The 26214-nt window shown below is 43.5% G+C and overlaps 7 protein-coding genes across 10 annotated transcripts; 4 read left to right on the top strand and 3 right to left on the bottom strand.

Moving 5' to 3' along the window:
- Positions 1-9: 9 nt before the first annotated feature.
- On the bottom strand, positions 10-889 carry LOC110183556 (zinc finger matrin-type protein 2). Its single transcript, XM_020951857.2, has 2 exons — positions 641-889; positions 10-572 (listed from the first exon to the last, which is right to left on the bottom strand). The coding sequence occupies exons 1-2, from the start codon at positions 741-743 to the stop codon at positions 85-87; spliced, it is 591 nt and encodes a 196-aa protein (XP_020807516.1). The 5' UTR covers positions 744-889; the 3' UTR covers positions 10-84.
- Positions 890-903: 14 nt separating this feature from the next.
- On the top strand, positions 904-1432 carry VhaM9.7-a (Vacuolar H[+] ATPase M9.7 subunit a). Its single transcript, XM_020951858.2, has one exon. The coding sequence runs from the start codon at positions 997-999 to the stop codon at positions 1252-1254; it is 258 nt and encodes an 85-aa protein (XP_020807517.1). The 5' UTR covers positions 904-996; the 3' UTR covers positions 1255-1432.
- Positions 1433-2968: 1536 nt separating this feature from the next.
- On the top strand, positions 2969-17035 carry LOC110183598 (uncharacterized). 2 transcript variants are annotated; one of them, XM_086834589.1, is made up of 6 exons: positions 2969-3210; positions 11366-11510; positions 13012-13327; positions 13390-13627; positions 13683-13845; positions 13905-17035. In XM_086834589.1, the coding sequence occupies exons 2-6, from the start codon at positions 11424-11426 to the stop codon at positions 16569-16571; spliced, it is 3471 nt and encodes a 1156-aa protein (XP_086690715.1). In that variant the 5' UTR covers positions 2969-3210; positions 11366-11423; the 3' UTR covers positions 16572-17035. The 2 variants fall into 2 exon arrangements, with proteins under 2 accessions (XP_086690715.1, XP_020807571.2); XM_020951912.2 differs by lacking the exon at positions 2969-3210 and having other exon boundaries at positions 11119-11510.
- A 306-nt stretch (positions 17036-17341) lies between these two features.
- Ctl1 (choline transporter-like protein 1) lies at positions 17342-21007 on the top strand. The gene is made up of 9 exons (XM_020951898.2): positions 17342-17641; positions 18186-18562; positions 18621-18775; positions 18831-19060; positions 19117-19417; positions 19709-19988; positions 20049-20211; positions 20271-20492; positions 20551-21007. The coding sequence occupies exons 1-9, from the start codon at positions 17525-17527 to the stop codon at positions 20779-20781; spliced, it is 2076 nt and encodes a 691-aa protein (XP_020807557.2). The 5' UTR covers positions 17342-17524; the 3' UTR covers positions 20782-21007.
- LOC110183586 (ribosome biogenesis protein BRX1 homolog) lies at positions 20877-22222 on the bottom strand. The gene is made up of 2 exons (XM_020951899.2): positions 21999-22222; positions 20877-21935 (listed from the first exon to the last, which is right to left on the bottom strand). Exons 1-2 carry the CDS (start codon positions 22110-22112, stop codon positions 20985-20987), a joined length of 1065 nt encoding a protein of 354 aa, XP_020807558.1. The 5' UTR covers positions 22113-22222; the 3' UTR covers positions 20877-20984.
- Positions 22223-22326: 104 nt separating this feature from the next.
- On the bottom strand, positions 22327-23092 carry srw (shrew). Of its 2 annotated transcripts, none has more exons than XM_086834652.1 (2): positions 22982-23092; positions 22327-22902 (listed from the first exon to the last, which is right to left on the bottom strand). In XM_086834652.1, the coding sequence occupies exon 2, from the start codon at positions 22846-22848 to the stop codon at positions 22450-22452; it is 399 nt and encodes a 132-aa protein (XP_086690778.1). In that variant the 5' UTR covers positions 22849-22902; positions 22982-23092; the 3' UTR covers positions 22327-22449. The 2 variants fall into 2 exon arrangements, with proteins under 2 accessions (XP_086690778.1, XP_020807566.1); XM_020951907.2 differs by lacking the exon at positions 22982-23092 and having other exon boundaries at positions 22327-22781; positions 22869-22964.
- A 9-nt stretch (positions 23093-23101) lies between these two features.
- LOC110183572 (RNA-binding protein 45) lies at positions 23102-26137 on the top strand. Of its 2 annotated transcripts, none has more exons than XM_020951880.2 (9): positions 23102-23579; positions 23642-23836; positions 23912-24306; positions 24368-24431; positions 24487-24584; positions 24652-24758; positions 24823-24993; positions 25053-25127; positions 25405-26137. In XM_020951880.2, exons 1-8 carry the CDS (start codon positions 23263-23265, stop codon positions 25122-25124), a joined length of 1419 nt encoding a protein of 472 aa, XP_020807539.1. In that variant the 5' UTR covers positions 23102-23262; the 3' UTR covers positions 25125-25127; positions 25405-26137. The 2 variants fall into 2 exon arrangements, with proteins under 2 accessions (XP_020807539.1, XP_020807540.1); XM_020951881.2 differs by having other exon boundaries at positions 23123-23579; positions 25177-26137.
- The last annotated feature ends 77 nt before the right edge of the window (positions 26138-26214 follow it).

Here is a 26214-nt window from a genome sequence, read left to right as displayed (position 1 = left end):
ATCGGCTGCTGGTTTGGCGGTGAGTTTCTATTTTGCTTACGCATTTACAACTAAAAGGAGGGGCGGTAGTTCAACGAGTTGGGCCTACGAGTTTTTCTTGGAGCCCCCGAAGCCGGAGAAGCCCATGATGGCGGCCATGTCATCGGGGAGGCCCCCGCCGGAGCCAAAATCATCTGTATCCTCGGCCTTGCGCTTCCGTTCTTTTCGCTTCTCCTTGCGGTGCTCCTTGTAGCGATCTTCCTCCTCTTTGGCCTCGCGAAGCCGGCGCTCCAGCTCGTAGTCTTTCTGCTTCTCCTCCATCTTCTTTTTGTTCTGCTGGAAGCGCTCCTTCACCTGGTCGACGGTGCTGCGCTCCACCTTCATGGACATACCCAAATTGCGCTGGTGCTTCTTGCCATTGATGTGGTCGAGGAAGTTTATCGAATCCTTGACCACGCAGTCACAAACGTTGCAGTAATAGCCGCCCGACTGGGACGTGGGTGTGTTCTTGTTTATCACCACGCTCTTGCCCAGTTTGCTGTCCAGGTCCACCTTGTAGTCGCGGCGCTTTAAGTTCTCCCGCTGCACGGGCTCTGCAAGAACATGAAACAAAGACAACCAGTTTATGTCGACTCTTGGAGGATAGGTCGGGTGAGAGCACCTTCTTCCTTGGGGGCCACCTGGTTGAGGAGGCGCTCCGCTGCCAGCTTCTCATACTCGTTCTTGTCCCATTTCCTTCGGTGGTCATCAGGTCGCATAGTCATGGTGCCGCTTTGATTTGTTTTTAAATAAATATTATAAAGACGAAAATTGTAAATATTTTCTTTAGAGATGCGCGGCTACATCGATGGTATCAAATATCGATAGGTTAAGGCAAGGGCCGATAGCTTCTTATTTGAACGCTGCCTTTCCTAGTTTTTCGATAACGTATTGATTTTTCGTTATAAATAGTGGGAGTACCTGGAAATCACATTAAAATCGAGGCAAACCTTGTTTTTGAGACAAAAACTTGTGAAAATGGGCGCTGCTTTCTTTCCCGTGTTTTTCTTTACTGGTCTTTGGGGAGCTGTGGGCATTGGCATGCCCATAATGACCCCCAAAGGACCTCACCAGAATCTTATCCGTTGCGTCTTGATGCTAACAGCCGCCTGCTGTTGGCTGTTCTGGCTCTGCTGCTATATGGCACAGATGAATCCTTTAATTGGACCGAAACTCAAGCGGGATGTGGTGGCCATGATTGGCAGGTCCTGGAACAACGAAATCCTCGAGCACTAGGAAGCTGCACCATCGTCAACAATGTATCCCAACCATAACCAATTAAATTGTTTCGTGTTGTAAATAAAATAGTAAAACATCTATTGTTATGTTCTATTAACAATTAAAGGCTATTTATGTTTATTTAATAAACCTCATTTGAAATAATGCAAAATAAATAGACCCTTTCGAAACAAAATCTTTAATCTTTATAACATACAAAAAGACAAAAGCAAACAATAACATAAATAAAAACAAATTACAAAGTTATCTGTTAAAAATAAAACATACAAAAACATATTATATTCTATAGAAAAAAGGAAAGGGAAAAATGAAAAAATAAAACAAAGAAAAAGTTTCTATATTTTCGATTTCATTTTGCAACAAGAAAAGAAGTCGAAGTTTATATACCCTTGAAGTTTGTAGTTGATTTATATCATTGAATCAGAAATTGATGATAACTAGTTAACGAATATGCATAGCTAGCTAATCTGATTCTAAGTTTAGGCCTGATATATAAATGACATAAGTTTAATGATTAAGACTTACCGCACTAGATGAATAATAACATTGTAATTGCTTAATTCCCTTCTGTGCATAGCTATATTCTTGATAATATAATTGTCATTGTTAAGACTTACCCCATTATGGGACACGTCATGGCTTAATTCCTCACAGTCCAGAGCTCTTGGTGACTTCAATTTGGTTTCTCATAGTATCAGCAAAGTCATCTTCTTCCTGTTTATCCAGATGTATTGGTTGGCCACGTCATATCACTATCACCACTGATGTTAACACTAGGTACCCCTAGGACAGACTGAGGCCGGCCGGCGGCAGCGCGCTGTATTTATAGTCTCCGAGCAAAGAGAACAGAGAATGAGAGAACTAGAGAGAAAGAGGCATCGCTAGCGAAAGGCAGAGCAACATAGAGAGTAAGAGATAGCTCTAGAGGCATACATAGAGGGGCAGCCATACAGAGCGAGCGAGAGAGGGAGTTTTGCATTTTCGTCTGCATTTAACGATCGTTCCTCTTTTATATAGTATATAGTCGTCCGATTTTAATAAAATTAATATAAAAATTTTTAAATAATACAAACTGTCTTTATATATATATATATATATATATATATATATATATGTTATAATTAAATGTTATATGTTATGTTATAATTAAATATGTTTAAAACTGGAATAGTTATAATTTGTTTTCTAAAACTTTTCCGATTGTTCCCATCGCAGCTATATGATATAGTTGTCCGATCCGGCCTGTTTCGACTTATATACAGTAAGATTATAAAAAACACTCTATTCAGATAGCTTCAAAACTTTAGTTTGTGAAGAATCAGACAGATCGACGAACAGACGGTGATGTTAATGCTGATCAAGAATATATATTCATTTTAAAGTCGGAAATGACTTCTTTACTCCGTTGCAAGCTTCTGACTCAAATTAAAATACCCTGCAAGGTATAAAAATATCTATAAGTTTCTCATAGGCAGTTGATTACCAAATACCACTAATATAAGACAAAGGGAATATAAATTCAAATCAATTTGTATGAAAGAAGAATACCGCCACTTGCTGCTGATAGAGACTCCAAAGAGAAAGAGCCCAGAGAGAGCTAAAGAATGAGAAAATCAGTTGCGCATGCGCGACCCTGCTCTCTTTGGCAGCCCGTCTTCATTTCTCTTTTCAGTTATACTTCTGCGTTCGAGATTTTGTGGCCACTGTTTTCAGTTTTCCATTGGTCCCGGGCGCGAACAGTTGGCTTTTTGAGAAGCTCTCGGCGTGAGAAGTATTGAAATCTTCGAGAATTCCGAACGACAGGAATCGGAGAAATATAATCAAAACTGTGCATTATTTGTGATTAAATCGCTGGCAGAAGAAGTATCATTCTTTTCAACTCCCAGTCTCCACAAATGGAACCACTCTTCAGCTGCTTCAAAGCCGGACGATAATTCAGTGTAGCCTTGTCAGGTAAGCTATTTGGGAGTTTACAACTCAATTTGCAAGAAAGGTGCGCAGGACCAGTCAGTATATAGGAACATTGACTCTCCCTAAGACAACGACTAACTCTTGGGCCATAAACTAGTTAGACATGCAATAAAGCAGGCAAGAAGCATTGAGTGCTGGCCAGCGAAGGTACAAAACTGGTTACATTGCCAGTGTGTGTTATTACTCCCCAGAGACCCCGAAGACCCCAGCGTAAGAGGTAGAAATTCAAGCTCGGCCCAGAGCAATAATCGCTCACAAACGAGCTGGCAAAGCCAAAAAAATTATGGATGTTAAGACGAAAAATGGCAATAAAAAGGGGCTCCAGCTGGAGCCCGAAAAAACCAGTCTGTGATAAAAGAAATTAGAAATTGAGGGGGGCCTCCGAAAAAAAGGGCGGCAAACAGCAAAGAGCATTCCGACTTCCAACACCGACTTGGCACCAATAAAAGCGTTGAGAATGGCTGAAAGAAAAGGCCGAGTGGACAGGTGATCCGCGTCCAAAGAACAAACTGAAACAAAAGGCCGGAGAACGTTTTGTGTTGTCTCCTCCTCGGGGCTTTCTTGGTGTCTGTCGTCGCTTTATATGTCGCTAACCGCGCAATTACCGCGTTCATGATGAACTGGGCCAATTGACAGTTCAGTTCGGTTCAGTTCGGAGCCCCCGGATCCGTTGCTCCCGGCTGCCGGAGATCGGAGATTGCGGGAGGAACTTCTCTATTAGTCTCCGATCCCACTAACGGCCACACGATGAGTGGGTCGCGTCTCCCATTATGATGGCAGATTTTTCTACGAGCTTGGACAGATGAGGTCGCAACTATAGGAATCTTAGTGCAGGGAGCACAGTGCAGTCTCTGAGAAGAATGATAACTTATATCTCAGCTTGTGAAAATTACCTATAGCAGGCATTGCCGGAAAAATCATTGATTGATTATTATTTTCTCTAAAAGTTAGCATCCCTAATAAGTATCTATCCTCTGAACTTTCCTCCTCCCACAGAATCTTTTAAATTTCATACTCCACAACTGCAGTTATTAAATTTGATAGGCTTGGTTGCTATTATTTTGCCCGCAATTGTCCCCATTAAAAATGTAAGCATTTTGCATCCATCTAACAATGTATGCCGATGCGGAAATTGATTTTTAGTCGCAGTTAACGTTTTTCAGCATTTATGTTTACGGTTCTCGCGCAAACATCTTGGACGCGGACAGGAAGAGGCCGTGGCTCTCGGCACTTGGCACTCATTTGGATTTTTCTGACCCAATTTGGGGCACCACACACACAGACAACCTGCAGCAGCCTGCCTCCCCTGTAATAACCGACAATTTACGCAAATTCTCCATCCGAACTGACTCATTGATAACTGCGGGCTGACGCCTCAAAGGAGAAAGTGCCAAAACACTCGGAATCGGAGTCGGACTTAGACTCTGACTCAGCACGAGACGACACTCGGGACAAGGCCGAGAGACAGGTTGCCAAATCCACATCCACTTCCAAGTCCAAGTCCAAGTCCAAGTCCAAGTCCAAGTCCAAATCCGAAACCGAATCCTAGACGCCCATATATTTCGCTCGACTGTCTGTGCAGCTGTCACCAAGGCACTTTTCGTGTTTCTACCAATTTCTACACTCGTATTTTGACAATTTTCACCTCAAATTAGTTTCACTGAGAAGGCAGGCAATGAAAATTTTCATTTTTTTCGTCGTCTGTCGGAAGTGGATCAAAGACACGGCGACAGAGAGACGTAGAAATGCGCAAAACCAGATTGAGATTGAAAAATTATGTACATTTTTACGAGCATTTCTCGGGTGTGAGTTTTCGGGTTTATTTTGATTTCGTTTTCGTTGCCTTGGCTGGAAATTATTCATTTACAAGCTAATGAAACACTTTCGCTCGTTAAGAGTCCGGTGTTCAGGCCTTAAATCTTAAATCTGGCCACTAAGATCTGTGGTATCCCCGCCCCCGCAACTGTGGGGGTTCTTCGCGGCATGTTCTCTACTGCCCGCGAAGAATCGCAAATTGGTCAAGAGATGCGAAACGAATGATACATCTCGGCCTAGTCTGGCCCAAATTGGCAGCCTAGCTGATCATCCGTGCCGCACGATTCCTCTAGTTTACTCCAAATGACAGAAAGATGTGGAGATTCCAGCCAAGAAGCGGCCACTTCCATCAGATTGATCTGTGCAGCTGTCGGGCTGACTTAGCTCGGAGCTTGGAGTTCGTGCCGGGGCGAAATAGAACATAACGCTAAGCTGCGGCTAAATTGCATTCAAATGATGTAAAATCGCCTCTAATGGGCCGATCTTTTGTTTCGCCTGCCAAGCGACCAAGGAAAGCGACCTCAAATGCAAGAGTTCGTTGCGGTAAAGCGAATAAAGCAGTCGAGTGCACTAGAAAAAAATATATAAAGATATTTCCTAAAGCGATAATATTGAGTAAGAATTTAATTCATATTAGGTTTTAAAATAATGAATTTATAATGATTTCCTTTTTAACGCTTATATCGAGCGATATATTTACAACTTTCTGTATTCAAAAGAAAAGGTCTAATTGAATTATATTAAGCTATTATTATATATTATCTTAATATCAAAGAACAGATTTTTTGAAAATCAAAAGTAAACCTAGAATGATATAATTTGTTCTCCAAGTAAGAATCAGATAGAATGAAAGCATTTCCAAACACACTTAGACTTAGACTTAAAGTAAATTGGTAAAAGATTCGTTTGAAATATGGGTTTCAGTGCGGTTTTCTTTAGTATGGATCAGTTGGTATTGGATTGGTCTGGAAAAGAGGAAAGGGGGAATGGAAGGAGGAGCACTGGATGTGATGTGCGTGTCTCGCATGCTGATCGTGGCACTAATTGCAGTTCGGGTTCTTATCCACCAAGTGCGTCGATGCATACCAAGAGGAGAGCTGTCTTCTGCAGCCGCGTTGACATTTGCATTAGAATTGGACAAGCCATAAGGAACACAGGGAGTTATTCGGAACGAGTTGCCTCCTCCAAAGAAAATTAATTGGTGGAAAACCCATTTAATTGTTTGACGACCTACAATTTGCATATACTCAACGAAGTAGAAGCTGTAAAACTGATTTACAGCAGACTGATAAAGTTAGATGCAATATAATTTAACGGAACTTTAAGCATTTATATTTAAATGTTATTTATTGTTGTTATTAAAACTGTTCAAATTAAATTACATGAATAACGGATACTAAAATGGTTGGTTAAATTTAAATAAATCAGATTGAACAATGAATAAAACAAGATTTGCTCATGCTTAAAAAATAAAACCCGGATACAGGTGATTTAGATCAGAGTTTAACCAAATCAAACGATGATATCGAAGAGAATCATTATAATTGATTAAAGATTTGTTGTGTATAAACTTGATAAACAAATTCAAATTTATTCTGAAACTCATCAATAGTTTCAAGCCCATTTGGTTAACATTTCATTAATAACAACTTCTCATTATGTTCTATTATATTCCTTAAGTAATATAGAACAAATTCACCCGCTTGCTGGTTCTATTAACTTTGGCTAAAAGACAAGACTCACCTTTTCCGGCATTTAGCACTGTTGTTAATACTGTTACCTCAGCCTAACGGCTTTCCTCGCCTGACTTGACACTTTTCACCTGTCTGTGGCTCGTTCGATGACTGCGCCCTGTACAGTCGGCCCTCGTAAAGTTGCTCTAAGTGCTCAGTACAGGAGTGAGTAATCAAGTTTCCGAATAATTCTTGGGGGAGCTGAAGCTCATATGTGTGTGGGAAAGGCAAGGAGAAAAAACGAAACGCAAGAGCTGGAGCTGAGATTTGTTTGTTTTTAATTAGTTTGGTCGTTGGTTAAAGCGTAACGGTGAATGATCTTAATGACTCTGCCTCCATGTTATAATATTATGTTTTATTTTTATTCTATTCTCTGCTTCCTGCTTGTTCTTGTCAACTGTGGCCCCTGTCTGTTGTCTCTGGGGTTTGTCGTCTCAAAATGAAATGCACTTTTAGTTCCGCAAATGCGGGATGGGGAGCTCTGCTCTACGCAGGTTGGTCGTCAAGTGGTTCAGAATAGTACCCCTCATATTACGAGAGGCTTTGTATACATATATGAAGTGTATAAAGTGGTCATGCTCCAGTAAGACTTAGGTAGCTGGCGCCGTTAGAGCGATTACGATTCTGATTACGAAACTGCAGAAACGCTGCACGGGACAGAGATTCAGATTGGTCTTCACGCACACAAATGTTTTCTACCATATACCATATTCGTGTCTTGATAGCCATAAACAATTTAATTAATTTATTATACAATTAGCGGCAACGTTACTTTGTTGCAGCCATTCAACGCCTCTGTGCGTTTACAAAGGAGATGAGATAGAAAAAAGACTCATTAAAAGAAAGGTTTTTAAAGCTTGTTCTTTGATTTATTAAGACTTAATTAATAAAAATCTAGAGTCACATTTTAATGCACAAAAATTATGATTTAAAAGAACAATACATGTCATTTCTGCAAAGCGGAAATGGATTTGAAATTTGTAATCAATGTTATCGATTAATTGTTGCTTTTCCAAGTCAACTTCCGTTTCTTTGCCTGTTTTCACCATATCTGTTTGTCAAAGTTTACTCTACTGCCCGTTCTGTTTATGTTTTTGTTAGTTATGAGATTTCTGATTGCCGCCTTTCTTTTTCTTTTTGGTAAGGCAATGAAAGAAGATTGCATAAATTTGCACACAGATACTGGCAAATTGAGGCATCAATTATGACATCTTAGCGGTATTCGAGATTCGTATAATGAGGCTGCCAATTGGGCATCACTTTCGAAAAATAAACAAATAATAGGAAATGCTTCCACCTTTTGATGGAGCGACGCGCCTGCATTGTCTGGATGATTCAATGAACGGTGAGCTCTTCTAGTTTCCGATGCGTTCGGAATGGACACTTTCCATTTCACCGTCATTCCAAGATAGCCATCAATGGGAATTGACATCGATGCTGGGGCCTCACCTGTGAGCTCCGCCCCTTTTACACCTGTCGCATTTCACTTTCTTCGCGGCGGTGTCGGCGGCGGCTATTAAGATTGAAAGTGGCTGTGAATCTTAATCTGGCCGAAAATCGCTGTGCTGCCTGATATATCGGCGAAGGCAATGGGTTAAACGTGCCAGCGGGTTAATGGCCGACTTCCGTTAGACGTTTCTGCAGATTGCTACCGATGACCAAGTGTCCAAGTGTCCAACTGTCCAAGATCAAATTCTCATCAATCATTCTTTGACGCTTTTTCGTCCAGCAATTTCACCGATAGAGAAAATCGGCTAATGCGAGAAATTTAATCAACTTATGCGTGGCCGGCCGGCGACGTCTTAATACTTAATGCCTAAAAAACTAAATAAAAAAATTAAAAACTACAATTGTGAGTGTGTGTCTGTGAGTTGTGCCAGTAATATTTTTGTTTTATTTCTGTATTTTTCGTTTACTTCTTTCACGCGGCGGCTCCGAGACGCAAGTCAATTTATTCTGTCTTTCTCCGCACACAAAACATTACAGCTTCGGTGGAAATATTAGCACTAAGGAACGAAAATTTATATTATTAAACGGGTTTTATTTTAATACCCTTGCAGGGTAATATAATTTTAGTCAGAAGCTTGTAACTTTTAAAGGAATCTGTTCCGACCCTATAAATCATATACATTCTTGATCAGAATTAACAGCCAAATCGATCAAACCATGTTCGGGGAAAAAATAAATTTAAAAAATTTTTCTCAAAATTTAAAAAAAAATGATAAGGGGTTACATCGTTAAAATTTGCAAAAATTGACAAAAATTTTAATTTTGTTAAATTTAAATTTGAGTACGCAGATTTATTAACCTGACAAAAACTAGCAAAAAAAAAAATGCTTTCCGAATTGAAATTAATTGATTTTTGACGCAGTTATGCGTTTTTTAAAACTTTGATTTGAGATAAATATCGATTCAAAGAATGTGAATATTTTTAGCTTAGTTCTGATCGATTCTCGATTCGATCCTATCATTTAATTGCAAGATTGATTTCCTTTCTTGTTTAAAACATTTTCTGAAATATTTAAGAAGGAAACTATAAAAAAATACCATTATTTTCACCAACATTGTGAGTACATACTTGGGAGACGCGCGCAAGTTGCCAGTTTTGGCTTTGGCCGGGCCGGGCCCCTTCTCATCTACCATTTCCATTCCTCCTCGTGCCATCATGGCTCCGCGCATGCGCATCTGGGTCAAAGCTGGTGGCTACGGCTTTGGCCATGATGACGACGGCGATGGTGATGGCTCCCCAAGCGTTCTAACCATACACTTGGGTAGAGAGTGGAGGGCACCTGAATTCCCCTTTGGAGCCCAGCCCAGCCATTTCTACGCGTATCTTTGCTGTGCATGTGTATGGCAGATTGCTAATTGCACGGGTTCTCTTCAATTTGCCTCTTTTTCTGCTAGTTTGAGCGCGTTTTTGGCGGTATATTTTTATTAGGCAAATGGGTTTCCGTTCCAATTCAATGGGAAGTGGCCGAAGCGGCGGCAATGATAGAGATTCCGTTAAGTTAATGGCGGTTACCAAGCCGGGAGAAGGCGATCACAGAACTATTACCAAAGATTTATTGGTGTTAGACACTTATTTTAAAGAAAATCGTTCCATATTTATCAATAAACTAGTAAAACAATTAAACATACTGTTTTCCCAGTTATATTTTAGGCTTTCTCTAGGCCCTCAGCATGTCATTAATCATAAATTTTGCATAATCTTATCCATTAGCATTGTGTTCGATTTCTGATGACCCAACAAAGACGAGGCTTTGCTTCCGAAGACCTGATTATCATGCCACAGCATCCCAATTAGTTTCTCTGTCTGGCCGCCACCGCCATCATCAAGACATTCCTAAAAATAACAGAACTTTTACTTTTGCGAGTTGAAAAAGCTCAGACTCGAGGCTGGAGAGACCCGAGACTTGAGACTGGAGACCCCTTGAAGCCATCGCTTCAATCTTCTATTTTTACACACGTTTCTCCGTCTCCGTCTCTGAACTTTGCTTTTGATACCAAGTATCATACATTGTGCGCGACTCTATAAACACAGCGATCTTACATGTGTATATGACGGCGGAACAAGCCATAACCCAGCCCCATCTCCATCTTCATCTGCAACTTCACCTCCATCTCCATCACATCTCATCCCATCTCTGCTGGAGAACTGGTTTCCATCCCACTCCATGCCCATCTGCTGTGTACTTAAGCCATTCGTAGTGGCCCGGGAGTGGGTTCTTCTTCCCCACAGAAGAAGTGAAAATTCCAAATTTGTAGGGCTCAGACCAGTGAGTGTATCAAAGTGTCGGGGAATTCTCTAATTAAACTTTTGGGTTTAATGTCTCGAAGAGCTTTCGCTTTTTACGACTGGTCAGCGAAGAGGGGTCTAGTTTTCTTCTTACTTTTCTTTTATTGTGGGGGTTCAATTAATTATGAAACTTGTGAGTGATACCTTTATTCATTGAGAAGAAGGTTAGTTTTTGGGGTTTTATGGCCATAACAAATGTCACCATATACCGGGAAAAGGGTCTTATAAAGAAAATATGGTTGCGCAGGGTTTTCTCAGGAATGTTTGAACTGCGAAGAAGCTGAGAAAAAACTAGAAAAGTATCTGTGCTTACAAAAATATTAGTTCAAGTCCCAATAATAATAAAAATAAGTATAATTTTGGAGTAGTGAAAAGTATTAAATATATTATTAGAAAACCTTTTAAGAATACTTTTTTGTGGTGTAAAAACTCTTTGGTGGGGTTTAAGAAATGCAAATCAAACCGGTTAACGGCCTGCATATCTCATAGCTATTGTTTGCTATTCTTTTTCCTCGGTTTTCCTTTAGCGAAAAGTGAGAATTTTCGTTTGGCTAATGGGCTGGAAACAGGATTAGCCGGTTCTCCGGCATGCTGGCCCATTAGTGGACTTTTCACAGCCCGATCCCGATCCCGATCCCGATCCCGATCCCAGTCCCAGTCCAAGAACGGATCACTCAGCGAAGTGGTCTCAAAAGAAAGCAAACTCTTTGTGTGCATGTGTCGCGCGGTCCAAAACGAAAGTGAAGCAGAGCCCACTAACAATGATCCACCGAATATCTTTTCTTGATTTCAGAACCAGCCAAACGGAGTTGGAGTTGAAGCTGCAGCTGTAACGGCACAAGCACCCAAAGATGGATACCGTTTATGGGACCAAGAAGTACTTCCAGAGCTTATCCGGCGTTAGTGATATATACAGGGCACAGACATGTCGGCAAATGGTGAGTAATCCACATCGTTTATCACTTGGACGGAACAAAAGACCACCGACAGTTATACAATGCCGATGAATCTGATTAGAGTCTCGGAGTCGAGGTTCCCGGGGAGTGAATAGAATTGAGGCCAAAAAATCTTTTTGTAAATAGAATTGTTACATCAACGCGAGTCGGAGAGTTTTGTTATCTTTCCTTTTTTTTGTGTGTTTTCTTGTTACAAAGAACGCAGCTTGCATATTTATTTATTCGTTTGCCTATTTGTTTGGGGCTCCCGAGAGGCAGCAGCTCCGGGAACTCAGAGCTCGGAGCTCGGAGCTGTTTGCATTCCTCGTTCACAGAAAAAGATACATAGGAACAGAGCGGCAGTTCGTTCGTTCGTTCGCTCGCTCGCTCGTTCGTTCGTTCATTCGTTCTAAAAGGTGAATGACTTTCTCTGGCAGCGAAGAAAGAAGCGACCAAGGAGAGCCGGCTAGCGAAGAAAGAGCGGAAGAGAACGCAACGCAAAAGAGTTGGCAAGACTGGGGGGGGGGGTTAGCGGAAGGGAAGAGGAGATGGCCACAAGGGAAATGCCCTGCAGCTAACGAATGTTAAATGGTAATCAAGAAACAATCAAAACATTCCCACAGAAACCCTCAGGAAGCGCCCTTGGCAAGTGCACTCTCCAAACGCAAACTCACAGTTGGGTCTAAGATAATTATAGGCTACGAATCAGTGAGATTTACTAATTAAAACTCATGATTGCTTTCTCATTAAGTATTAAGTTTGTTCCCAGTGAAGAATTTTAATTACTTGTCCATATTGTCAGCTTCTTTCATATCAATGTCAATGTCAATATCAAAAGACTTAGGCAACAAACTTGTTTATGGCAGCTCCGTAAAGAAGATCAAAAGCGAACTAGTTGTTACATTACTATGAAGAGTTCTTGATTTTTTCAATGTAATTCTTTACATTAAGTTCCTTTGCTTCTATAATTTTACCTAATTTAATTAAAAAAGAACACATAAAATGCTAATCACCCACCAGACAGCTGCGAGCCTGTGAACCTGTTGATGCTCGTTGGACTCTGACCAGGTGCAGCGACTCTGTAACTCTGTACTCTGCTAATTAAATGCGTTTTCCCAGCAGCCACAGAACTAATGCTAATGAGATGCATTAACAAATCATGACAAGTTAGATAGTGAGATCTCCTCTGACATAACCCCTCGGGAAAGCTGGGAAAGTTTTTTGGGGGAAGCTTGCGGTTCTCTGCGGCGAATCTCTGCAAATTGAGCTCAAAATGTGGTCCGTTAGATGCTAACTTCCGTAATCTAGAACCTAGATTGGTGACTGGGAGAGCTAAGTGGCGAAAGAAAGTGGCCAAAGGGTCGAGAATCGAGAAAGTTGCACGACTTACAGCAGCTTGTGGCTAAATATCTAATTAGTGGCCATCGGGATCAGATCGATCAGATGCCAGACTCACTCTTGGCACACTTTGGAAACCCAGTTAACAACATCTGTCATTTTGCAGAGTGCGGACTACACATACCAGAACACCGTTGGCCGGAGGTCTCAACTTGGGGCGTACTATCACATGAACAAGCAGCCCTCGTACACGAACGATCACAGTGTGAACAGTCAGTATGGATACAATACGTGGGGCATCTGGCGGGATGGCAGGAACATTGCCCCATCCACGTTCTCGGCCAAGACGCACACACAGTACCCGAAGAATCGCTCCTTCTCCATTATCCTGACCACGGCCGCTTTTATAGTCCTTCTGGCCGTCATTTCCATAGCCGGCTTGGCCTTCTACTTTAGCTCCATCAAGACCAATCTGGAGGATCGTAAGAGAAAGCATTTTTGATCTACTTAAGAGTCTATATTAACTGAATACCTTTTTTCTCAGCCATCATGGGTTTCGAGGGCTCGTTCCGCATTGCCAAGGGTGATCTCTTCTCCACGGGCCTCAAGTATAACCACACCACGACCTACAAGCAGAAGATCGATTTCTACAAGCGCTTCGTGGAGCGTTCCATGATGGATAATGGCCTGACGCCGCTGCGCACCGATGTCTGGGGCTTCGGCGAGGGTCCATTGATAAAGGTCTCATTCCGGGTGTTCCTCGATGTCCGTAAACTACCGCAGTAAGCTTAATCTTCACCTTCTCCTAAATAGATTTGATATATTCAATATTTTTAGAAACATACTGAGCGTTGAGGAGTACATTAAGGAGTCGTTGTTCCTGGAGACCTCTGCCACCAAGTCACTGTATCGCTCATTGAGGCTGGACACCGAATCAGTGGAGATCAAGCGGATTATGGACGAGCAGGTGGTGCGATCTGCAGCTATACTTAAGGAAGCAGTAAGAAAATACTTCTCTTTCATCCAGATTCTTTATAATTAAATTTTAATCTTCATCAGCAAACGGTGCCCACTAGTCAAACCCAACTGGAGAAGCGTCTGATGAAGAAGGGCAGCACGCCGGCACCGTCGCCACTTCATCCGAAACCTGTGAGTGGCGGCAATACGACGCCTAAGCCGAAGAATCCCCTGGTGCGTACCCATGTCGCAGACGAGGAGCCCGACATCGATGTGGAGAATGCTCCGGTTATCCAGGGTTCCTTCGAGGGTTCCTTTGAGATCACCAAAACGGATGCAGATATTGCCCGCAAGAAGACGCCGCCAACTAGAGCCTATCAGACCAGCAGCAGCAGCGCCTTGCCGCCGAAGTCCATTGCCGTGACGCCTTACTCCTTGAGAGTGAAGCCCAAGAAGCCGGGTATTGAGAAGCTGACAACTGTGCTGCCCCAGCAGGTCCCGTCGGGAGGTTCTGCATCGACAACCAGAGCAACCACTAGGGCCACAAAGGCAACTACTACGACCAGGAAGAGCACTACAAGTACGACTACTTCTACCACATCGACGACGACAACAACAACAACAACAACTCCAAAGCCAACAACGAGTACTACAACCACAGAGGAAACCACTAGCTCCACTTCCACTACTACACCTCCTCCGCCGCCTAGCACCACTCGGGCTACGACAACCACATTCACCTATCCTCCGGTGAGCACGCCCACTTCAAGCCTAATAGGATCTCTACCCAAACTGGATGCCAATCTGTTCACCACCTTCCCCATTTTGGATACACAACCCTGGAGGCCGATGCATCGAGAGGTTCCCGAACTGTTGCCGGGACCACCGCCAGCTTTTCCCACCAAAACCCTGCCAGGTGCAGCTGGAACTACGCCCACCGTCAATCACATACCCCAGCGAAGGATTGATGATTTCGAGTTGCCTTTCATCGGAGACAATCCGACACCACCGACGGCGGCCGTGGCTCCAGTGACGATTGATCCGTACAGTCTTGGCTTTCTAAATCCGGCAGTGCGCCTGCAGGAGCCTAAACCTCTAAGTCCCGTGCAGCAGCCTCAAGATCAGGATATGCTCTTTTATCACAATTTTGGCAGTCCCGTTTTCATGCCAGGAACTGAGAATATTGAGCGGCTGGGAGGAGCTCTCGTGGAACCGCACCCACTGCCTGTGCCACTGATAGATGATGTGATCATTCCGCCGTTTAAGCCCATTGATCCTACGATAGGAACGGGTGAGAAGCTACCCTTCAATCTGGATGCCAGCAACGAGAGATTTGAACATCTTGGCGGCGGGGTAATAGCCAAAAAGCCGCAGGACAAGCTGGAAAAGAAGGAGCCGCAGGATGAGACAGAGAAGCCAGTCGCTGAGGAGCAGCAAATCAAAACTGTTCCGGAACTGAACCAGGAAAAGGATCAGCAACTGAAGAAGGAACAGCTGGAGACTACCACTAATTTACAGGACAAATTGCCCACATCTACATCAAAGTCTCTGGTTACCAGCTCACAAAAGCCCACCAAATCTCCTTCCTTGCCTTCGCTGAAACCAACAGACAACTCGGTGCTGGCGGACACTATAGGTGAGTTCTTTATGGAGCTCCTGAATCTGCCCAAGGAGGACAATGCCACTGCCACTCCGAAGCCAACAGGGGATGTAATAGAATCCCGAATAGAGCCAGAGGAGGAAGAGGTGACGGTGAAGCCAGTCAAGCCAAACTTTATGAACCTGAAGGAGATCATTCTGCAAAGGAACACTCCCTCTTCCGTTCTCTCCAACGCCAGCTTAGAGCTGGAATCTACAACCCCAACAACCACGACCAGTACAACGACCACGGAGGAGCCCAGGACCACGAAAAGGAATCGTGTGAGAACGACAAGCGAAAAGCCAACCATGATGGATGACTCCAACTTGTTTCCTTCGCACTCCAAGTGGGAGTTTGTCAACAGTTCTTCGGCACAGGGATACGGACACAACGGGAACATGAGAAAGGTCTTCAATCAGACGTTGCAGGCTTGGGTCTCAGAGGATATTGACAAGTCGGAAAACCTTACACTGAACGATATCAAGACGAGAATTAACAATGCCAGCAATATCCAGGACATATCGCTGATCTTTGATACGCTGGCTACAAAACTGGGCATCACGCCCAGTGTCCCAAACAAGTTCCCGCCATTTTCGCAAAACAAACTTAAGCATTCGGCACCTAAAGAGGAAGTAAAGAGGCCCATATCCACCACCACAATTGCTCCAAAGCCCCTATTGCCCCTAGAGAGGGAACCTTTCATCAAGCCCATGTCCAGTTTTATAGAAGAAGGCTCATCTGAGGTCCTGGGAGCCGCCATTCCAGTGGTCGGCGAGGCAGAAGTAGAGGTTATTGATCCTGTGAAGTACGAAGAGCTGCTTAAGATCTCGCAGTTTGCCGCCAGCACAACAGAGCCGAGTGTGCACCGCCTGGTGACGCTGCTCCCAGTAAGATCCAACTCCGGAATCCGAACATATAGGCCACCTGCCGAGGAGCAGGACACGCCGCGCAGTGCACCCTCTGCCGTTCCCGTTCCAGTTCCTGCTCCCGCAACCTCTCCACGTCCCAGTGTTGGTTCCGGCAAGATCAGTTTACGGCGCAAGAGCAATCTAAACCAGAGCCGAAGATTCGGCCAGCCACCCGCCGAGGCGGTGGTCAAGGGCGGCATCCAGGTGACGGTCAAGAAGTGACCATAGAGTCGGCCAAATAGCTCCACGGATGAGATTAGAGGAGAGAGAAACACCTTCTACGATCTAGATCTAGATCTAGGTTAGCTTAGATCACTATATATGCTAGTTGTAAGTAGGGAATACATAACTTTAGTTAGATCGATCGTGGAAATAACGAAATCTTGTTCGAAAATTGTTTTCCCTCGCGTAGGAAGTGAACAATTTTGGAATGACACTTCCGGTTATGCGACTGCCAGTCCTCCTCAGTATTTAAGATAAACCACACGTCACATTATTCATTGTTTAAGTATCGAATCTATATTTAGTCTGTATACGATCCTACGGTTTTCGAATATCACTTATATTCCAGTTCATTGCTATTCTTATGTTAATGTTAGCTCTCTGAATGTGTAAGTGGAACAGTACTCTTAGTACTTAGTAATTGTTTAAGCTCGATCTTTGAATAAATGTGAATAATTTATTAACTTTTGTGACTTTATTGTGACTTTATTTTTATATATGCTTTAGTCAACAAGCCAACAAATATTTAAAGGAAAAGGTGGGGTTTATGAATGGTTTATGAATTTTTTAACTTTCATAACAACAGTTTAAAACTGTTCGCTTGTTATATTTTATTTAATTATTATATTTATTTATTTCTATAAATTTGTTGGCAAATGTTATTTTACTCTTATTTAATAATTCAAAATCGATAGGCAACGGACTATCGTGATATTCTTAAAGCAAATAATGGCGCCTATCGATGCTATCCATCTGCCATGCTGCCATCGATAGTTTCACATATGTGGTCACACCAGCGCATTCTTGGAGGATTAGGCGTTGTTGTTGTTCGGTGGTTGTGAATCAAAATAAGAATAAATAAGTGGCTCAATATTCGCTAAGACTACATATAATCCCTTAGTGATAAGTGGAATTAAAACCGCTAATTAACCACACTTTTAGCAAGTGCAAAGATGGGTTGTGCCGAGAGCAAAGACGGGGAAGGGGAGGCTGGAAACAATAGGCCTAAATACCGGTCCTGTACGGACACCTGCTGGCTGGCTATTTACATTATTTTCTGGTTGTTTTTGGTAAGTTTCTAATCGGATTTTCCCTTATAAGCTATATATAAAAAGATGTGTATCAGGGAAAGTGAAAGTTAAGAGATTAATCTGCGCAATGTTTCTGTGTGTCTGCTGCTGCTCTTTGTGTCTCGGTGTGTGTGTGAACGTTTTTTGCGCGCCGTTTACGAAGAGGAGGAGGTGGTGGCGGCCGCGACATGTTACTTGGTGAGACATTAGTGTCGTCATCGCCCCCGGTCATGAGTGGAATTGTTAATTCAGCTAATGAATGCGATGATTTAACATTCCGGCCTTATTCCCGGGGCTAAAAACTAGGGCCAAATCCATGTGGATTTTGAATCAATTATGGCTTGTTCAGTGTCCTGTGGTGGACACACGCCACTCCCCGAACCCAGAAAGATATGCATGTCCATCCATTAAAGCGATTATACTAATAATGCCCATAGACATGCCATGACATCGGCGTGGGCGTTGGCCCAACCACACACTCACTTAATTTTCCCTGACTTTAATTCCACTTTAAATTGATTGAAACTCCACTTTTGCCTTGCAGATTGTGATAGCGATATTTTCGTTTGTTTACGGCAATCCCTTGCGTATCATCAATGGCTACGACTCCTTTGGAAACACCTGTGGCGTCAAGCACAACGAAAAGTTCCAGGGCTTTCCGCTGTCCGGCATGAACACCCTTGACAAGCCGCAACTGTTTTATTTTGACGTCAAGGAGTTGAAGAAATCGCTAAAGATATGCGTCAAGACCTGTCCCTCCAAAACCATGACTACGGGCAGTGAATTGCTGGAGTATTACACCAAGACAGGCACCCAGCTCTGCAAATACGATTACAACATGCAGCAACTGGCTGCGGTTAGGGAGGACAAAAGCGTCTTGAATTTCCTGGGCCCCTGTCCCAGCCTTCCGGTTTACGAGAGGTATGTCCAAGCCGTTAATCCAGTTTAATGTTGAATTTACTTATTTTTCCCTTTTCAGCAACCCAATTTTGCATCGTTGTGTGCCCAAAGGGACTGGTGAAAAGTTCCAAGACTTCTACGACATGCTCAACAACTGGGATGTGGCCCAGCAGTTCATAGGGGATGTCTATTCCTCCTGGCACATTATTGCCATGGTGTGCGGCCTTGCCTTGCGTATGATTGATATTAATTATATTTAAAACTTAACTAAATTAATTGTGTTTCTTAGTTATTTCCATTGCTTTGGTGACCATGATGCACTGGCTCTCGCGTGTCGTTTCCTGGATCATCTGCGTCTTGGTTATAGTGGCTAGCGTTGGACTTGCTGGTGCTCTGTGGTATGCCTACTATAACATTCGTTACAAGTCGGGTATTAATGTGCAGTACACGCGTCTGGAGGAGTTTGTGCGCAATCAGGATGCCGTTTTAACCCTTGCTGTGTTGGCCACCATAACTATGGTGAGATATATTACTATTGTGTACAAGACTCTTGGTCATTAATAATATGTTTGTAGATAATTCTCATTGTGATCATATACTTCTTGAAGAACAAACTGGCCGGCTTGTCAGCTTTGTTCGAGGAAGCTGGCCAGTGTATGATGAATCTCCCAGGACTCCTGATCGCTCCGCTACTAGCCTTCATCGTTTTGATAGCGTTTTTGAGCTTCTGGGTCGTGGTGGTCATATGTCTGGCCACAGCCAGCTCACCCGGTCAGAGTCCCATAGCTCCATTTGACAATTCGGCGGCACATCAGCAGCCGTTGCCTACGAATGCGGTGTTTGTGGCGAACAATACCAGTATTAACCATCAAAGGAGTAAGTATAAGTGGGGTTATTGATTAATTTTTCAGAGATTTAACTGGTTTTTTAACCGGCTGGCATTGAAATAATCTAAAGAATATCTTTTTGTTTATTTATGATTCGATTTTGGTGAATAAGTAAGTGATATTGATAATAAGGGCACAGAATTTTGAACTTTTGTAAATATTTCTGTGTTTCTTCATCACTCTTTTTTGGATCCAATTTGTACATACAATACTTAATGGTTTTACTTTATCTCCTCTTTGCGTTCAATATAATAATATTATTATTCTTACTTTACAATAGCCGTTTCGCGCGTAGAGTATGCCGATGCCGGAGCCTTGCGCAGCATGTTCTGGATTTATGTCGTGGGTCTCATTTGGACGGTGGAGTTCATATTCGCTTGCCAGCAGTTTGCCCTGGCTGCTGCCGTTGCCTTCTGGTACTTTGGCAAGCCCACAACCACACCGACTATCTATGCCATTGGCAAGCTGATCAAATATCATCTGGGCACAGTGGCCAAGGGGTCGTTTGTGATCACTATTTTCAAGATTCCTCGCTTGATACTCACGTACTTGTATGCTAAGTAAGTAACTTTTCTTGGAAACTAGTTTCTCTTTTTAACTAAGTAATTTTCACTCCACAGACTGAAGAAGGGCGAGGATAAGGGCTCTGAGTGCGCCGCCTGCTGCTTGAAGTGCTGCATTTGTGGCTTCTGGCTGCTGGAGAAATTTATTCGCTTCCTCAACCACAACGCCTACACTGTTGTTGCCATCGAGTCCATTAACTTCTGTCCAGCCGCAGGCATTGTAAGTTTTTAAATAAATTTATAAATTAAATCAGATTTACTTTGTAATTACCTTTTAAGGCTTGGAATGCCATGGCCACGAATGTCTTGCAAGTGGCTACCATCAACAGCGTCGGCGACTTCATCCTCTTTTTAGGAAAAGTTGTGGTGGCTGCCCTCTGCGGCCTGATTGGTATTATTATGCTCAAGGATATGCCCGGTCTGAATTTCTACATGGCTCCCGTCATCCTCATCATAATATTCTCCTTCTTTATTGCTCACATTATTCTATCGCTGTTTGAGGTACGTTTACCCCTAATATAAGGTTCAAGAGAAGTATAACTAACTGTTTTCCTTACAGATGGTGGTGGACACCCTCTTCCTGTGCGTCTGTGAGGACAAGACCATCAATGGTCGCGCTGGACGCTGGGCGCAGAGTAATCTAGCCAAGCTGGTGGGCGAAGAACCGCTACAGCCCGGCGAGGAGCCACCCATTCAGGTTGTAGAGATGATGCCCATCAACAAGCAGCCATTCAGTATTACACGACTCCCTCCCTCCGATCCCGAGGTGGCTCCCATGTCGCCAGAGTAGCTTTAACAGCCACAGCTAGAACCGAAACTCAACGCACATCTCATTCTAGGATGCTAATATTTATATATATGTTTAACCATAACTCTGTCGCGACGTACAAAAAGCAGACCAGTAATCTTGTCTATATTGAAATTCAAACTTAGGATGCACAGTTTGTAAAAGTATTCATAAAGTTTGTAATCGTTTTTGTATCTAAATGTATTTTAAACCTTTTTCACACGTTTCACTGCCTTTGCCTTCTTCTTCTCGATCACCTCTTTAACGGCCTTCATTTGCTTCTCCTTGATCTTCTTGGTCAACGCCGCCTTGGGTGTTTTCGTGGCGCTGTCCTCCTTCTTCTTCTTTGCTATCGCAGCTAGAATCTTGGCCGTCTCTATGGGATCATCGTCCTCAAAGAGTTCCTCGTTTTCGCCGCCTTCGTAGGCCTGCACAGGTCGCGTGGCCTCGTGCTTAACCTTCTGCTCCACCCGGTTCACGTACTTGTCCTTGGCTGCCTTCTTCAGGATCTGTCGCTGCTTGGCGGGGCTCACATACTCGGGATTCTCCCAGAGGGTCTTGCCCGTAAAGGAGCCGTCGAATATTTTCACGGGATTCATCACATAGCGTGGACCTACCTCGGATAGGCCACCATCCTCGGAAAGAATTTGGAAGTTTCTGAACCAGATGCGGTTATCCAAGTAGGTAAAGGTGAATACATGGTCGACAAAGGGCTGGCTCTTGGGGTGATGATTGGGCACCGAGTAGGTCTGTACGAACAGCTCCTTGAGCAGCTTCAAATGCGGCAGCTCGTCGAACTTGGAGTCGAAGGAGAGCAGTGGACGGGAGCCGCGGAGGCAGTTGCCCGTCATCTTTAGCTCGGCCATTGTGTGGATGTTCTCGATCAGAAACTTGGCCGACGGACCTGTGGACCCAGATGTGTTGGACACCCACATATAAAGGTCCCGCTTGCGCCGGCCCTCGAAGAGCATGGCCTTGTTGCAGTGCTTCATTTCGCACATTTCGTTTACCACCGATAATGTTTTAGAGCGCTCCATCTTTGACTCGGGGCGGTGGTGTGGCATCAGGGTCTTGATATCCCGCATGAGATGTCTGTCTCGGTGACTGATTCCGCGGGCGGCGAATACCAGGACGCGTTGTTTGTTTACCCATTTCTCCTGCAATAATAAATACAGCGTTTTGGTTGGGAATCATGAGAGTTTCAATGGCTTAGACATTACCTTCTTTGGCACCGCCTCGTCGGAGGATCTCTGCGCGGGCAACGGAGGATTCTCATCGAGCGGCACAATCTCCAGCTGCTGGACCTTCTGTTTCTTTTGGAATTTGCGGCCCATTGATTTGGTTTAATTATTTAAAACAACTTTGAAAGAAGAGCAACAGCGAAACAACGTGTTTTCAAATGAAAACAACCAGGGATGGACTCTTGAACATAACCAGGGTGTCAACAGCACGTGCAAGATAGAAATTTTAAGCGATAGCGCTTTCCAACCCTGGGCTAAGAATATTTTCAGTGCGATAGTTTTTCAATTTGAATTTAAACAAGATGTATTGTATTGAATTTAAATTCTTCTATTATTTTAAATGTTACTATAAATGCTACGTTAATTCTTTTGGTTATAGCCTAAATTTTGTAATATTTATTTTTATTTATACATTTCAAGGAAACATTTGTTAATCCTCCTCTTCCTCCAGTCCTGGTTCAGGACACAATCGACATCTGCTCTCGTTTATTCCATTATTTACGCAATTCTCTCCCACACACTCGCAGCAGCCATCGTGAAACCATCTATAGCTGGTGGCTCCTGCCTTGAGGCAGGTTTGGCGGCATCTGTTCCAGGACGTGCACTGATCGAGATATAGAACGGTGCAGTTCAGGTGGTCGTCGACTGGAGATGTCACCACGCTCCAATGGCAGGTGTATCCATCATTTGGGGACGAAGCCATAGCGCGAAACAAAGCTGATACTCCTTCAAACTCTTCAGTATGCGATTTCTTTTGAAGTTCTGTCAAGGTAGCAAAAGCAATTTGCAAAAATGAAAGGGTAAATAAGATTTTCACCAGTAAGTGCATGTTGACTAGCCAATTCTTACTGAACCGTCTGATCCGTGTGGTGATGGTTTTAACCTGTGCAGGTAGAATATACATTGAGACAGGTAGCGGGAATACTGACAGATGTTTCCAAAAGGTCCTATGGGTTACCTACTTTTTGTAGGTTAATAGACGCATATTTGTGTTTACCCTTTATTTTATATATTTGATAAACATATTTAGAAAGTAAAAGACGTTTTTAAGTATGACCAGGTGCAAATGAGGAACATCATCAAAACTATGTCATATTACCGGCAGCCGAATACGTCCTTACACTTTTTATGTATACGTCGCGTCGAACGAGAAAAAAATAAGTTGCGGAAAAATTATTTGCAGAAAAAGTAATAAAGCTTAAAATTGGCAACCGCAAACATAGAGAATATAAGCAGAAAAATCATGTCGGACTATCGTTCCCAATCTCGAGGCGGCGGACGTGGCGGCCAGGAGTACTCCAACGACGACGATCCGCCGATGTCGCGCCTGTTCATTATTTGCAACAAAGGCCACACCGAGGAGGACTTCCGCGAGGCGTTCTCGCCGTACGGCGAAATCGAGGACATTTGGGTGGTGAAGGACAAACACACGCAGGAAAACAAGGGCATCGCCTACGTCAAATTCTCCAAGACTTCCGATGCGGCCAAGGCTCAGGAGGAGATGAACGGCAAGACAATTGGCAAGATGGACCGGACGCTCAAGGTTCTGGTGGCGGCGAAGTAGGTTACAATCTCGCCGTCGATTCCAACACACGGACTTATTATCTCTTCTATTTTTATAGCCGCAACCAGGGCTCAAACAAGTCTGAGAACGAGCAGGAGAAATACGTGAGACTGTTCATTGTGATTCCCAAGACGGCCACTGAGGACGACATCCGCGACGAGTTTGCTCAGTGGGGTGAGGTGGAGTCTGTGACCATTGTCAAGGAGAAGAACAACGGCAACCCCAAGGGCTTCGGCTATGTTCGCTTCACCAAGTGCGTATCGAGTCGGTCGACAGCATGACTAATGATCGGGATGTGATTAATGTGAGAAATAAACCTTATTTGCAGATTCTACTATGCCGCTGTGGCCTTTGAGAGCTGCTCGCCCAAGTACAAAGCTGTGTTCGCCGAGCCCAAGGGCTCCACACGCACGCAGCGGGATCAGTACGGTCGTCCCGCCGACGACAATCCCCTGTACAGCGGGTCCGGACGCGGGGGGAGCTCCAGCTTCAATGGCGGCGCCGGCAGCGGAGGAGGTGGTGGCAGCGGTGGCAACAGCTTCAACAACGACTGGAATGTGTCGGTCAACAATGACATGTCGGCCTTTTTGCGAATGCAGAATGTGCCTGTGGCTCAGCCGTCGTGTCTTGAGGTGACTGTGAGCAATTGCGTTAACCAAGACCAGCTGTGGCGCCTCTTTGACATTATTCCCGGCCTCGATTATTGTCAAATTATGCGCGAACGTAACTATAATACATTTTCTAATTCTTTATGTACTGAAACTAACGGTTGCATTCCAAACAGATGGCCCACGTACCAACGAGGCTCTTGTTGTCTACGATAATCCAGAGGCAGCGATATATGCCAAGTAAGATTCAACATTGATCAATTAATTCTTACAGCATTAACATTATTTTATGCAGGGACAAACTTCATGGACTGGAATACCCAATGGGCGAACGCATCATTGTAAAAGTGAACGGCATGAGCTCAGCTCGAATGGACACCTCATTTATAGACAGTAAGCTATTGTAATCCTTTAAGCAACGCTGGAACGTGTTTACTATTATTTATAATTTCGGTTTCAGAGCGTACCAAAAAGGATGCCATCTGCAATGTGCCTTTGCCACCCACACAGCCTCTGGCCTCGCCCGATGAACAGGTGGCTCAACGACTGTTTATTGTACTTTCAGCTGTAGGTCTACCCTATATTCCGTGTCGAATTGACATTAGTTTTAAACACTGTTTCTTCAATTCAGAATTTGCCACACTCGATCTTGAAAAACATATTCTCTTGCTGGAGAGGGCTTATCGACGTCTACCTGCTGCCCAACAAGAACTGCGGGTATGTTAAATACTCGGACAGCGAGAGCGCCCAAGAGGCCATACACGTTCTAAACGGAGCCGAGATTTGCGGCACTAAAATAAAGGTAAGGGTTTTTCTTTGATAGCAACGTAGAAGGATTCTTACCACGCACTTCTTTTTTAGGTAATGGAGGCGGAGGAGCGCAGTGGATCCGATGGCGACGACGGAGGACGCAAGCGGCTAAGGCGGAACTGAGTGGTAAGTGGCGTAGTCCTAATGCTAACATTCCAAATCTATATTAATGTAGCCGTAGTTGGAATGAGTATGAATGTGCCGTGGTCCGAGGTAAGTAGTTGTGTAAATTCCAAAAATACCGAACCCATTTATCAATTTTATATACGACGCATTCGCCTAAAGACAGTTCGTTCTGCCAGAGATTAGTAGTATTTACCCAGAGCACAGTGGACCACGACCACCGACCACCAACTGAGCTAACATAATAAGCCAAAGCATTTTTATCTTTCTATCTCCACAGACCCACTGACAACAAAAAAGAACTAACAGAGAACGCAAAGAACGAGTACGAAACTAACTTGAGAGAACAAACAGTCCGATAAAACAGTTAAACTGACCGCAACAGCAACAAAACCAAACAACAATAACCACCCAAAACACTCATAACGGAATGCCACAAAAACTGCGCTGACTGGACGCCGGAGAACGAAGAACGAAGAACGAAGAACACAACGGAGACAGGAGACCGGAAACGGAAACGGAGACCGGTGACCAGCGACCGGAGAACAATAGCCAAGAATCCGCCACATACTCCCGTAACCGTACTCGTACCATTGACTTACTCAAGTGGGGTCATAGCAAAGACCCCTCTTGTTGACCTTTAAACGAAGCCAACGAAACCGCAATGCTTGCTCTATGACGTACTCATATTTATAGCAAAACCGTTTATATATAGGGGACTTCAGATCGTTCCGTCTAACAGATGTGAACTCTGTCTTTACCCATCATTATTATTATTATTTACTAACGTATTCCGACTAGATCCAGCTAAGCAATGAATTTCATGTGTAATGAGTGTCTCAAAAATAACCTCACGAACTAGCCGTGCATACATAAAAAACATATATTTTTACATATATGTAATATAACATTTAAGCGATACTTTACCTTGTAAGCTCTGAAATTTATATATACATATATATATAAAACTAAATGGCTGAATGCCCAAATATATGAATGGAATCGACAAAATATATTATCTGGTTTTATTTAAGACAAGGGAATTGGTAAATGGTGATATTTTAAATACTTTCTTTACTTTCTTAGGGGG

The sequence above is a fragment of the Drosophila serrata genome, unplaced genomic scaffold (genome assembly GCF_035046125.1).
Source record: "Drosophila serrata isolate PLE 108 unplaced genomic scaffold, ASM3504612v1 contig_273, whole genome shotgun sequence".
In the NCBI taxonomy this organism is placed as follows: Eukaryota; Metazoa; Arthropoda; class Insecta; order Diptera; family Drosophilidae; genus Drosophila; species Drosophila serrata.
The sequence above is the reverse complement of the archived record's forward strand: the minus strand, read 5'-3'. Positions and strand labels throughout refer to the sequence as shown.